Source organism: Sorex fumeus, unplaced genomic scaffold (genome assembly GCF_029834395.1).
Source record: "Sorex fumeus unplaced genomic scaffold, SorFum_2.1 ptg000013l, whole genome shotgun sequence".
In the NCBI taxonomy this organism is placed as follows: Eukaryota; Metazoa; Chordata; class Mammalia; order Eulipotyphla; family Soricidae; genus Sorex; species Sorex fumeus.
Genome location: NW_026606070.1, coordinates 33,047,317 through 33,060,759, shown reverse-complemented (window position 1 = coordinate 33,060,759; position 13,443 = coordinate 33,047,317). Strand labels below are relative to the sequence as shown.

The 13,443-nt window shown below is 38.7% G+C and overlaps 1 protein-coding gene across 3 annotated transcripts in view; it reads right to left on the bottom strand.

Moving 5' to 3' along the window:
- CORIN (corin, serine peptidase) overlaps positions 1-13,443 on the bottom strand; it is a 238,116-nt gene that overhangs the window by 92,278 nt on the left and 132,395 nt on the right. For all 3 annotated transcript variants that reach the window (XM_056111214.1, XM_056111215.1, XM_056111216.1), the window contains exon 6: positions 7,462-7,575. In XM_056111214.1, coding sequence (XP_055967189.1) covers positions 7,462-7,575 — 114 coding nt within the window. The remainder of the gene's footprint in view (positions 1-7,461; positions 7,576-13,443) is intronic.

Sequence of the window (13,443 nt, the reverse complement as noted above, 5' to 3'; positions counted from 1 at the left end):
TTTGTTGATGTAAGCACTTTTTTACTGTATTCAAATCTAGTTAGATACATTGTGGTATATATTTTTAATGTAAGTAAAAGTAAAAGTAAAGGCCCTCCCGTTGATCATCGATTTGCTCGAGCGGGCCCAGTAACGTCTCCATTGGAGACTTTGTTGTTACTGTGTCTGGCATATCGAATATGTCACGGGGAGTTTGCCAGGCTCTGCCGTGTGGGCGAGATACTCTCGGTAGCTTGCCGGGCTCTCCGAGAGGGGTGGAAGAATCGAACTCGGGTCGGCCATGTTGGCTGCATGCAAGGCAGACGCCCTACCCACTATGATATATATTGGCTTGAGAGCTATACCAGGCAGCATTTAGAGGCTTCCTCCTGGCTCTGTGCTCCAGGAACACTCTTACGGGGGCTCAGGGTGATGAAGAGCAAATCCGTTTGGCCACAAGCAAGGCAAGTGCCCTACTCACTGTGCTATCTCCCTGGCCTCTACATTTAATCTACCCCACCCCCAGTTTCATAGGTTAAAACTGGCATAGAATATTGTGCTGCTTAAGGTGTACAGCATAATGCTTTTATAGATTATAAACATTTATTGTAAGTAAGTTCAGGTCATGTAGCCTCATAGTTAAACTTGTTTCCTTGTGAAGAGAACTTCTAACTTGACTCTCAAGCAACTCTCAAAGCAGACAATATGGTATGTTAATGACCGTCACCAGGCTCTGTGTGACATACCAGAATGGATTTAAACTCTAATTACATTGTGTAACTTTGAGTACTCTCATTCATTTCCTCCTCCTTTCCCTCCATATTTGGCAACCAATCCCATCTTTTCTGTGTTTATATGAGTTGGGTGCTTTTAGATTCCATAGATAAGTGAAATCATATGGTACTTTTTTTTCTCTGACATTTTTCCCTTTGGAACATCATGTGTGTACAACATTCTGTTGGATTGATAATTCCTTAACTTTGAACATATTTCCTAACAACATTTTTCACACATTTTCACCAAAGTTTTAAAGTTTTGATGTCTAGTTTTACACTTTTATATTATCTGTAACCCTTAGTATAACATTGTAACTTGAGTTAGCTTCAGTAGTTCTGCATTCTAATTTTTATGCTTATTTTATTGAACATTAATATACTTTTACTGTGCAATTACATTTTCTTATGCAGCTTTTGTTTTTTTTTTCAGTGTTCTCTGCTTAGTGCCATTTTTTTCATTTTAGACAATCTCTTTCACATAATTTTTCTTTTTTTGTTTCTTAAAAGTCTGCTGAATGCCCTAAACTCAGTGCTCTACTATAATTTATTTTAAGATCTTCTCTATATCTTTAACTTTTGCCTTTTAAATTGTAATGTGTCTTTGTGTGTGTGTGTGTGTGTGTGTGTGTGTGTGTGTGTGTGTGTTTTCGGGTGAGGGATTCCTATCTGAAACTCTTTAGACTTTCTATACCTAGTGACTGTTCCCTCGGGTTAGGGATATTTTCCATCATCATTTCCTTAAATATTTTTCTGCCCTTTTTACTTCTTGTTAGGGGACCATTTTAGTGAATTTTATTCCATTTTTTTTTATCCAGAGGTCTTCCAGTTACTTATTTGTTCCTTCAGTGTAGTCAGGAAAATGTTAAACTTTTCTATTGTACTTTATTAGTCCTAGTATTGTATTCCTCAGGTCTCTAACTTCTTTTTTGGATCTCTAACTTTCTATTTCATCCATTTTTGCTGAAGGTCAATGAGAATCTTTGTAATCATGACTTTGAACATATCATCAGTTAGTTTGACTATATCAACTCTCTAGTCTTTTTCGGGAACTTTGTCTGATATAATTTAGAGCATACTCCCCTTCTCCCCGTTTTACCCAGTTCTCTATAAGCAGAATTTATAATGTTCTTTGTATTTGTCAACTCTATTGCCTCTTCCAGTCTTATAGGAATGGCCTTACACAGGTATCGTCCCATGGATTCCAGATGTATAGTCCTGCCTTTCATGGCACTGAGCTTGGTGCTCCGGGTGTGTTTCTGTGTGGGCTGTACATGTCCTTCTGCCCTGCTAGTGGGACATGGCATGTGCTGGTGTTGTCCATAGTGGGTCAGCACATTGAGGCACATGACTGGAATGTGCTGCGTGAACAACACTAGGTCATGTGCCAGGTACAGTGTAACACCCCTGTGTAGCAGGTGGGGTGTCGGTGAATGGAGAGTGATATCAACAAGAATCATAATCATATGACTTCAAAGACTACTTAAGAGCTAATACCTTTCAAACCTCTGTCTTTATGCATTTTATAAATGACTCATTCTGTACCATAAATTTAGCAAAAATCACTCGCATTGCTTTAATTTACTGATGAAGAAACAAGCAAAGAAAGATTAAGCATTTGCCCAAGTTCACAGACATGAAATGTTAATGAAGAAATTGGAACCTCGGCAGTCTGACTTAATTATTTTTATTATTAATCATTAATACTGATTATTAATCAAGTCTGTCCTTAGTATAAGTAGTCAAGGAAGCTAATCAATTCTATAAAATATTCAGAGCAAATTATTTCCCAAAGAATTTAACAGTGGTTTCAAGTGCTCTAAAGTGTTTGAAAAATACCATTGTATGCCCAGTACTACTCCAGGATCTGGTGATAGAATAAAAATATTATAGAATGTTAGCAATAGAAGACACACCAGACATATTCCAGTTTGGTGGTTGGGAATCTGGCTATACAGTAAAATCACCAGGGGTGGGATGGGAGAGAAGCTTTGCAAAGTTATTTATGCTGTACCTCACCTCTGGAGCAACTGAACTAGAAACATTGCAAGCAGGGTTGCTTAGAGATGCTGATGTGTGGTCTCAGCCTTGGCAAGGAAAGAAAGATTTAAAAAGTAGCCTGCTGAAAGCCATTGCACTAAAGAACAGAAAAGACTTCTATTTTTAATTTTTTAATTTGCTTTGGAATCACATCTGATAATATTCAAGGCTTACTACTGGCTTTGTGCTCAGGGATCACTTAGGAGACCATATAAGATGCCAGGGTTCAAACCCAGGTTAGCCCTATGCAAGACAAGTGCACTACCTGCTGTATTATTTTCCAGTCCTCATTTTCCCTTTTTAGTACACTATTAAAGTAGATTATAGTTGGTTGGAAATCTGTTCATTCAACAAATACTCATGAAAAGAATGATAAATAAGGGCCAAAGCTATAGTGCAATGGTTAGGGCACTTGTCTTGTATGAAGCTAACCTGGGTTCAATACAATCTTGGGGTAACCCATATGGTACCCCGAGCCTTGCCAGAAGTAATCCCTGAGTTCAGAGCCAGGAGTAAGCATAGCTGAGTGTGGCCCCAAAATAAAACACAACAAGAATGATAAAGAAAAAAATTAAGTCTGGGAGAATGTCAGTAAAAAGCCCCAGAAACCTTCAATAGCTCCATAATATTCAATTACTTTCAGAGTACAATAGAAGTACATACAGTGCTGGGGAGACAGTATAGTAGGTAGGGCATTTGCCTTGTAAGTAACCCACCCAAGATAGATTCCCAGCACCCTATATGGTCCCCTGAACCCACCAGGACTTTTTCCTGAGTGCAGAATAAGTCTTGAGTATTGCTAGGTATGACCCACCCCCCAGCCCCCACCAGCAAAACAGTAAATAATCTGAATGTGATGTTTCACTGAATTTGAATTTCTGTGGAAAAGGGAAAGTCAAAAGCAGTATAGTTTTATGATAGTAACATGAGATTTGAACTCATTCAGGACAGGATTCAAATCTCACACTTTAAACCAATGGTGAATCTATTCATTGTCTAAGCCTTGTCTCTGCATCTACTCAGAAGGGATAATACCTCGTCTACTGATAATTCAGGTAAAGGTAAAGGTAAAGGCCCTCCCGTTGATCATCGATTTGCTCGAGCGGGCCCAGTAACGTCTCCATTGGAGACTTTGTTGTTACTGTGTTTGGCATATCGAATACTCTCGGTAGCTTGCCGGGCTCTCCGAGAGGGGTGGAGGAATCGAACTCGGGTAGGCCATGTTGGCCGCTTGTAAGGCGAACGCCCTACCGCTGTGCTATCGCTCCAGCCCTGATATTCAATCAAACAAAATTTTTAAAAGTGCTTAAACAGTTGATTAGAAAACTCATAAATCATAAATATCTCCCTTACTTCCTTTGAAGGCTGTTTAAAAAAATAATAAGCAATTCAATAAAAATATACCTCTCCTAAATTTGACCACATCTTAAAAAGCAGACAAGAGCTCAGAAGGAGAATATTTTTGTCTCTAGTGCAGGGATGCTTGATCTCTGTGGACAATCCTCATCTTTCTTTATCTGCCAGAACCTTTAAAGCTTCCTGTATCTTTCAGCTCCTCACTGAGTATGCCCAACAAATTTCCTTCTCTAGGACTATTTTTATGCTCTAGACTGTGTCCACTGCCTAATTCAGCCTTAACACTATTCTTTCAATGTCTGGTGTTGACAAAAGGAGACAGGCACCTTCTTTAAGCTCATGTGCTGAAATGCCACAAGCACTAACAGCTGATGTGCAGAGGCAAGTGGCCTAGGAAGTTCTCACTCATCACTTTTACAGACAAGCATTTTGGAGGTGAACATTCCCTCAACTACTAAACCCAGAATCTTTTGGAGAGATGTTCTTGCGGTAAACTCATATTTTCCTAAGTAAAATCTCAACTCCCAGGCCATTACTAAATACCTCACAAAGTAGTAATTCCTTCTTTTGCACTCATCCACTAGAAAAAGTTACTCCTTCAAAGTAAGCAGGAACAAATGCGACAGAAAATGAAGAACATAATGACAAAGTCAGTGTCAGCCCAGCCTAAGGGAAACGGCATGCACGTAATTTAAACAATGCCATACATGGGTCATAATTTGGAGGATAAAACATACAGCATAAAAAACTGCATATGATTCTATTGAACCACTTTACATTCTCTATTGCAGCTGCTTTGCTATTTTCTCCTAAATTTTCAGCAATACTCTCTACTTTAAAATACATCCTATATAAAAGTGTTTTCTGGGGCCAGAAAGATAATATGGGAGGTAAAGCATTTGCCTTGAATGTGACCAACACTAGTTTTGCCAGGCGCAACACAGGGTCCTCTAAGCACTATCAGGGATGATCCCTGAGCACAGAGCCAGAGGAAAGCTGTAAGCACTGCCAGGCATGCCCTTTATACTCCCCACAACAAGTATTTTCCATATAAAAATATGTGCCATATGTTTTTCAAAGGGAGAACTTCTCAAACAATAAAACCAATGCATTAATAAAAACATTTATGAAAAAATTCATGAATTGCTAAAGTTCAACAGAATATGAGCTATTATGCAAACTAGATGAATACACACATGATAAATAATATATAAATGCATAAATACATAATAGTGAGCATATGGAGGAAAAAATAATTTTGACAAAGTATTATGTCAACAAAGTTAGTATTCTTTTGTTAATTGCAGGATTTCTCAGCACCTTAGGGTAGGAATATGTATTATAATTTTCCAACAAGAAGAAATTGTCAAGCAAATTTCTTAAACTTTTTAAAGCATTTCTCGAACTCAAGTACTGGAACATCAGTTTGGAAAAGACTGACCTGAAATATTAATATAATATGCTGCCTTTCAAAAATGATGGCAGTTAAACATTCTAAGTCTTAACATACAAGAGTGGATCTACCTGGCAAACCAGAAGAGGCTCTGTTTTGAGGGTGACAATTCTGAGTTTAGAAATTTTAGCAATTTATAAAGGGAGCAGAACACAATATTTCTCAGAGCACCTATTACTGTTCATATAACCACAAAAAAGTAATTAGAACACAATTCATATGGTTCTAATTTGGATACAGATACTGTAATGTACTCTTTGTTTGTTTTGGAGCCATGCCCGATGGTACTCAGGGCTTACTCTTGGTTCTGAGCTCAGGAATCACTACCAGCAGAGCTTGAAGGACCATATGGGGTGCCAGAGGTCAAACGTGGCTGGTCACGAACAAAGCAAGTGCCCTGTCTGCTGTACTATCTCTCTGGTCCTCCACAATGTATTCTTGAGGCTATTTTTCTCTTTTTTATAAAAAAGGGGGAAAAGTGCAAAAAAGCTTCCCAAGTGCATACTGAGTTGAAATCTGAATATATAAACATATAATTGAAGTTTAGGTAACATGGTTTGAATAAGTATTGGTAACGGTTTGAATGTTTCCTCCCTAAGTTCCAATGTGGAAGCGCTCAGGGTTTGAACACAGAGTCTATGAGGAAGTGATAAAGGTTAAATGAGGTCATGAGGATGAGGTTCTAAGCCAAAATGGCTAGTAATCTTATACGAAGATGAGAAGTAGTTAACTCAAAGGAGTGGTGCATGTCTTTGTGCATGAGGTCCTGAGTTTGTCCCTGGCATTGCATGGCTCCTTGAGCACTCTGGGTATGGTTCCAGTTACCTTCAAGCACCAAGCCATGAGGCCTGAACCACTGGACCAAGTATTCTAGGGAGAGGGAGCCTCCCACCACTACCACCAAGTTTCTCTTAAAGAAGAAAATGAGACACCAGAGGTTTCCTCTGCCTTCTTTCACCCTTATGTCTGTCTGTCTGTCTGTCTGTCTGTCTGTCTCTCTCTCTCTCTCTCTCTCTCTCTCTCTTCTCCGCTCCTCTCCACTCCTCTTCCTCTCCTCTTCTTCTACTATTTCTCTCTGTCTCCCCATCTCTCTCTGAGGGGTCAGGTGAACACACAGGACAGGTGTTCTCAAGTCTTCAGGAAGTAACACTCACCAGAAAACAAAACCACTACTGGACATTGACTTGACTTTCCAACCTTAGAACTTGTGAGAAAATAAATTTCTGCCATTTAATTCATGTGATCTGTACAATTACTTTTTCTGGGCAGCCAAAGCAGACTAATACAAAGTGGCTCAGACACACCATTGACACATGAAATCAAAATAAAGAATCAGATTAAAGCTGAATCACCTTACTGCTCAACTTAGAACTCTTAATAGTCCTCCACCACATCAGGTGCAGAGGAAATATAAAGAAACAAGAGGCTTTATGAATCACAGAGGTGAACATTCTTCCTAGGGAAAGATGTTCATTTTTCATAAAGTTGACCTTTATACTCACACAACTTGGAAAACAAAATCAAGAATCCTCACCCAAGCAAAATAAAAAACAACAACAAATAAAACCCCTTCTCCCAGTTTAAGAAACTTGAAGCAAGAAAAAAGCCTTCCATCCCTGCCCGATCCCCTATGCCACAGAGCTCTGGCTGGAATTGTTTCCAAGGGCATTTGGCCTTTGAAAGGTGAGCAAACAGGCCCTGCCATTGACAGGAAGATAAACACGCTCACTGCCTTTGGAAAGGAGAGTGTTGACAGAGTGAGGTAGGGTTGTCAGGCCTTGACAATGGAATGCTGGGGTTTCTAGGCCCCTGCATGGAATCCCTGCACACTCAGACACGCCCCAACATCCTGTCACCTACTGCAATGCGCCTCATCACTCCAGTCATCACAGTCGTTGTAACCATTACATTGCAGCTTCCTGGGCACACAGATTCCGCTGGAGCACAGAAAATTGTCACCGCCTCCGCAGAGCACTGGAAAAGGGACAGAAACACAACGTCAGAAGATTAGGATTTGAGCCTTCCCCACCTCCTTTAAATTTAGGAAGAGATCAATCAACAACAAGGAACCTTTTCCCGGGTATTGAACTGATTTGGTTCCAAATGCCTTTCTTGCCACTCTGTGTCTCGGGCCCTTCAGCGAACTGTGAAATTATCCAGGAATAGTGCAGTGTTTTCCTGACACAAGCGAGGAGCATGCAGGGTGGGCTCCGAGAGAAAGGTATCTTGGCCGGGCAGATAGAGCGGCCTTCTCCAGCATAATTTCCGGAGAAAATATGAATATTATTTTTTCATAATTGAAAATTATTTCCAAGTGAAGTATGATTCATTGAACGAAGATGAGAAAAAAAACTCTGTCAAAAACACTACTCAGTATCACAGAGAGAAAAATTGCATTAAAATTAGTTCATTGATGTGCGTGCCCAAAACAGAGGTACAGAGACCTCTTTGTCCTGTGTTTGAAACATATTTACTTGCCTTGATAAAATGCCAGTTAGAAATAAATGTCAGAGTCAGTTTAGACATTAGGAGTAAAAGAAAGTATTATTAGCTAATAATATCTTCATTCTTCTCATTTTCTTAACGTGGTTGTATTTTAGTATTCTTTGCTTTTAGTTGTAATTTGTGCTTTTACCTTTCAAAATTCAATCCCAAAACAACTGCCTCAAATTTATAGTAAGCAATGTAAGATTAAAAGTTTGAGTGAAATAAAAGTATTTGCTTAAATGGTTAACTAATTTCTTGATAAATGGGTGTCTAAATACATTTAAATATTTGGTGATGCACATTAAACTCCCTTTAAATGTTAATAACCTCAGACATACAAATCTCATTTCATGGATCAGACAAACGGACTCATTCTGAATAAGTAAATGTTTTTTTTTAAAAAAGAACAAGCACACTGTTAATAACAAGAAAACTATAAAGAAAACTTTTGCAAAGTAGAAGAGTATTTAAATTGTGGTGCCCCCATATAATAAGAAATACCCTTTGCAACCACTGAAAAGTATATGTAAAAAGTATTCAATGTCCCCAGACAAAGTTGAAGATCGTTTAAATGGAAAAACACAATTTGGTTCTAAACCATCGTTTGAATCTCACAACTTGGCACAGGAAGAAGTTTATCTAAGCTGACTGTGGTTATCCCTTTTTTAAGGATCCAAAGTAAGTCTTATTTTACCCTCCACCCTCCTTCCTTCCTTCCTGACTCAAAGGCAAGTTGACGCCTTGATCAGCTGCCTGCTCAGGCCACCACTCCCTGAACTATGGATTCCTTGATAAGTTGAATCTCATTGACTAATCAGAGGGAAACAGAAACCAGGGAACATTTCAACCTGGAATGAGAAATGCAGAAAAGTGCAGACTGAACCTTCCAGGCAATGAGGCCCCATGTGTCATATTTCCCATGTCCCAGTGGTATTGTAGGCTTGGAGAAGGTTCCTAATATTTGATGGCAAAATGTCATCCCCCTTTCAAAAGGAGTACGAAATAGTGGGACAAATCAGGAGGGAAAGGCTGTGAGTGGACTCTTTTCTAATACTCTTAAGGAATTAAATTTCTATTTGTTGTACATCAAGTACAAATTAATCTGGGCTGGAGCGATAACACAGCGGGTAAGGGGTTTGCCTTGCATTTGGCCAACCCAGGTTCAATTCCTTCACCCCTCTCAGAGAGCCCGGTAAGCTGTCCAGCGTATACCGCCTGCACAGCAAAGCCTGGCAAGCTACCCATGATGTATTCGATATGCCAAAAATAGTAACAACAAGTCTCACAATTTGTTGCAAGACGTTACTGCTGCCCGCTCAAGCAAATCGATGGGAGGGCAGTGCTACAGTACTACCATTTAGTGAATATTCTACACAATGTCAAGAAACAAGTCCAGTTTCCCATTAAATCTCACAATTTTTGATAGAGAGAGATAGTACAGTGGATAGTAGGGTGTTTTCCTTGCTCATGACCAATCCTGGTTTGATCCCAAGTACTGTATATGGTCAAACCCTGCCAGGAGTGATCTCTGAGCACAGAGCCAGAAGGAAGCCCTGAGCATCACTTAGAGTGTCAGCCCCACCAAAACAAGCAAACAATGAAAGAAACAAAAATCTCACAATTCCATATCAATACAAATTGTACCTATGAGTTTTTTTCGACTGCCTACATAGTTAACATGATTCTATGTTGTATACTCTTGGAGAATTTCTCATGGAACTATACTCCTATAAGGGTAGGCAGGGAAAAACTCACAATTCCATATCAATACAAATTGTACCTATGAGTTTTTTCAACTGCCTACATAATCAACATGATTCTATGTTGTATACTCTTGGAGAATTTCTCATGGAACTATTCTCCTATAAGGGTAGGCAGGGAAAAACTCACAATTCCATATCAATACAAATTATACCTATGAGTTTTTTGACTACCTATATAGTCAACATGATTTAGTTTTCTATACTCTTGGAGATTTTCTCATGGAACTATACTATTGTAAGGGTAGACAGGAAACCAGATATAAAATGAAAGCAAAAACACAAAGATTTCACTGTACAGTCAATACAATATCCTTTATTGAGGGATAGCAGAAATATTTCAAAGAATGCATGTTTGTCTTATTTTGAGATTGTTTCTGTATGATACCAAAGAGTACAGAATTCCATCTATCTGTATTTCAGCAGCTGCAATGCCTCAGAAGAATTATTGCATTCCCTACCTTATGTCTCTGATGATCTGTGGGAAAGGTAACTGAAAACTCAACATGCAAAAGCTCCTTATGTCTAGTTTTCATCTTTAAGACCCTATATATTTTACTCTTGTTAAGCCATTTCGGCTGTATGGTTATTATCAAATCTGGATCAAATTTAAAACAGAATTGTTGCATTGTTTTGATTATCAATAGTCCCTGTCTTGGCTGATTCATCAGAAATGGGTTTTTAATGTGGTTCTTCAGTGGGCATGACTGCTGTTTCTTTATTCTTCTTGGAAGTTCACTGTTTCATTGATATTATGTTTTATAAAACTAAAATATAACTTTTGTACATTACCTGTTTCTTATTAATCTGTAATCAGAATTTCCATTTTGGTTTAAAACTATCCATCTAACAAAATACTAAAACCTGTTTCATTTGGAATATCTAAACAGCCCCCTAGATGTAGGTACTGTAGTCATAAATTCCTTGGGAGAAGTGGTCATTTATAGACTGCACAACAGCATCATATGATGAAGACATTGAATGTCCAAAGTCTGTAGGTAGGAAAGTAATAATCAACCCAGAATAATGAGATCTGCACTCAAGGCTGACACCACACAACCTTTGCTTCTATTACAGGGACAATTGTGTAGCCATCTGACATGTGAGCAGATCAAGGACTCCAAATTCAAGTAAAAGTTTAAGCACATCATTTTTCTTGATAAATGAAAGACAGTGTCCTTCAAATGATCAATGGACAATGACATTCCAGATCATGAATAATTCCCACCCTTCCATAGATTCTACTGATCATCATCTGATGAAGATAGTCTTACCAACTATTGTTTTTTTTTTTCTTTTCGCTTTTTGTTTCTTTATTTGTTTACTTAAAAACACACTGGGGAAAGAGCTTTAAACAAGTTTTTAAAGACATTTTTTCAACCATAAAATTCACTTTTTTTCAGTTTTTGAGCCACACTCAAGAGTTCTCAGGACTTACTCCTGCTTCTGTGCTCAAGGATCACTACAGGTGGGCTTGGGAGACCACTGGGGTGTCAGGGATCTAAGCCAGGTTGGCCATGTTCAAGGCAAATGCCCTAATCACTGTACTATTGCTCTCGACCCAAATTTCACTGTTTTATAATAATCATCTTAAATCAATCTTTTTACTTGGTCATTAAAATGACAAAGGGAGGGGACTGAATAGATAGCACAGTGGGTAGGGTGTTTGCCTTGCATGTGGCCGACCCAGGTTCAATTCCCAGCATCCCAGATGGTTCCCTGAACACCACCAGGAGTAACTCCTGAGTGCAGAGCCAGGAGTAACCCCTGTGCATTGCCAGGTGTGACCCAAAAAGCAAAAAAATAAAATAAAGAAAGTACTGGATAACCCTTCTCTATTCTTTAAAAAAAAATGACAAAGGGAGGTTTCCTGAGGAGAAAACATGGTAACAACTTCAACATATTCCTACTATCATCATCTATAATTGGTATTAATATTTATTGAATTTTAAATTGATGACATATTGGTTAATGGAAATTTCATTGATGCAATTTTTAAAAAATTACTGAGTAATTGGGCTGGAGTGATAGCACAGTGATAGCAGGTAGGGCATTTGCCTTGCATGCATCCAACCCGGCGGACCCAGGTTCGATTCTCCGCCCCTCTTGGAGAGCCCAGCAAGCTACCGAGAGTATCTCGCCTGCTCAGCAAAGCCTGGCAAGCGACTGTGATGTATTCGATATGCCAAACACAGTAACAACAAGTCTCGCAATGGAGACGTTACTGGGTCCACTCAAGCAAATCGATGAACAAATGGAGGACAGTGCTACAGTGCTACTGAATAATTATTACTAGGTGCTAGGCATTATTCTAGCATGTGTAGATAAAGCAGTGACTAAAACAGAAATAATTCCCACCCTTCCATAGATTCTACTGATCATCATCTGACGAAGATAGTCTTGCCAACTAAAGATACTTCTCCACCAAAGATGATTTCCTACCTTATTCTTCTATTATTTGACAATTTATTTATCTTCTTATTTTACTATTATTAATGCAACAATAATAGTATACAAAGGTGCATTGTCCAAGAAATTACTTACATACCCATGTTATAGGGACCATCACCTGACCCTCAAAATTTCAGAGATTTTCATGTTTGTATGCCCATGAGGATAATCAACTCCTTTCAGTTCTCTTGACTGATAACAAGACTTCTGGAATAAGAGCCATGGCCTGAAATGACCCTTAGAGTTTGTAACTGCTTTGAGCCATTTTTAGTCACTCTGCCTGCATTATTACAAGCAACATTTATATTAGTAAATGCTCTTATTGACTGATTTTTAACTTTTAGAATCTTTATCAGAAATTTCTCCCCAATTACTGACTCTACATGTCCATCTACCCTATCTTTAGTCCTTGTTTAAAGTCTGAAGCTCAGGTTCAACTCCCTCTGCGGACAAATAGGACCTGGCATAGAGCACCCACTCCTAAGCCTATAATAAAAACTCATCAAGTTTTCATTCTGTATGTGGCTCAAAATTAAGTAATTATATGCATCCATTTGGTTCTATGTTTATGGTTCTATGCAATGTTTATTAGTGTGGTAGAAGAAAAATACCAACAAGTCTATGTGATGTTCAGAAAACAAGTGAATCAAATTGTCTCGCAGAGGAGGAAATGATCCACTGTGCCCAGTGAAATGCAGCTGATATGCAGGAATGATAAGAATGTGAAGTGACAACTGAGTTTGGTTTGACAATGTGGAGGTCAGGGAGGACTCATAGAAGAGCAGTTTCAGTGGAGTTATGGAGACGAAAATCAGATTTGGGTATGATTAAGAGAAAATGAGAGCAGAGGAAGTAGCTCAGAAATGACTGACAACTCTTGCCTCAAAAGAGAGAAAATAAACAAGGTGTCAGATGGCAAGAAAAGTGGGTGAAAGTGTTTCTTAATGCCTTTGTGTACATACATTCTCCAAGGAGGCACAGAATGGCACTAAAGTCTGTCCACGAGTGGTTTAAGATCAAAGTAATAACGACCATTTCCAAAAATGCAAGAACTGGGAAATGGAGGATCACTAACATCAGATATTTATTTGCAGTCTAAAACGGAAGTCAGTCTTACATGTCTGTCCTTCTAATCTCATCACTA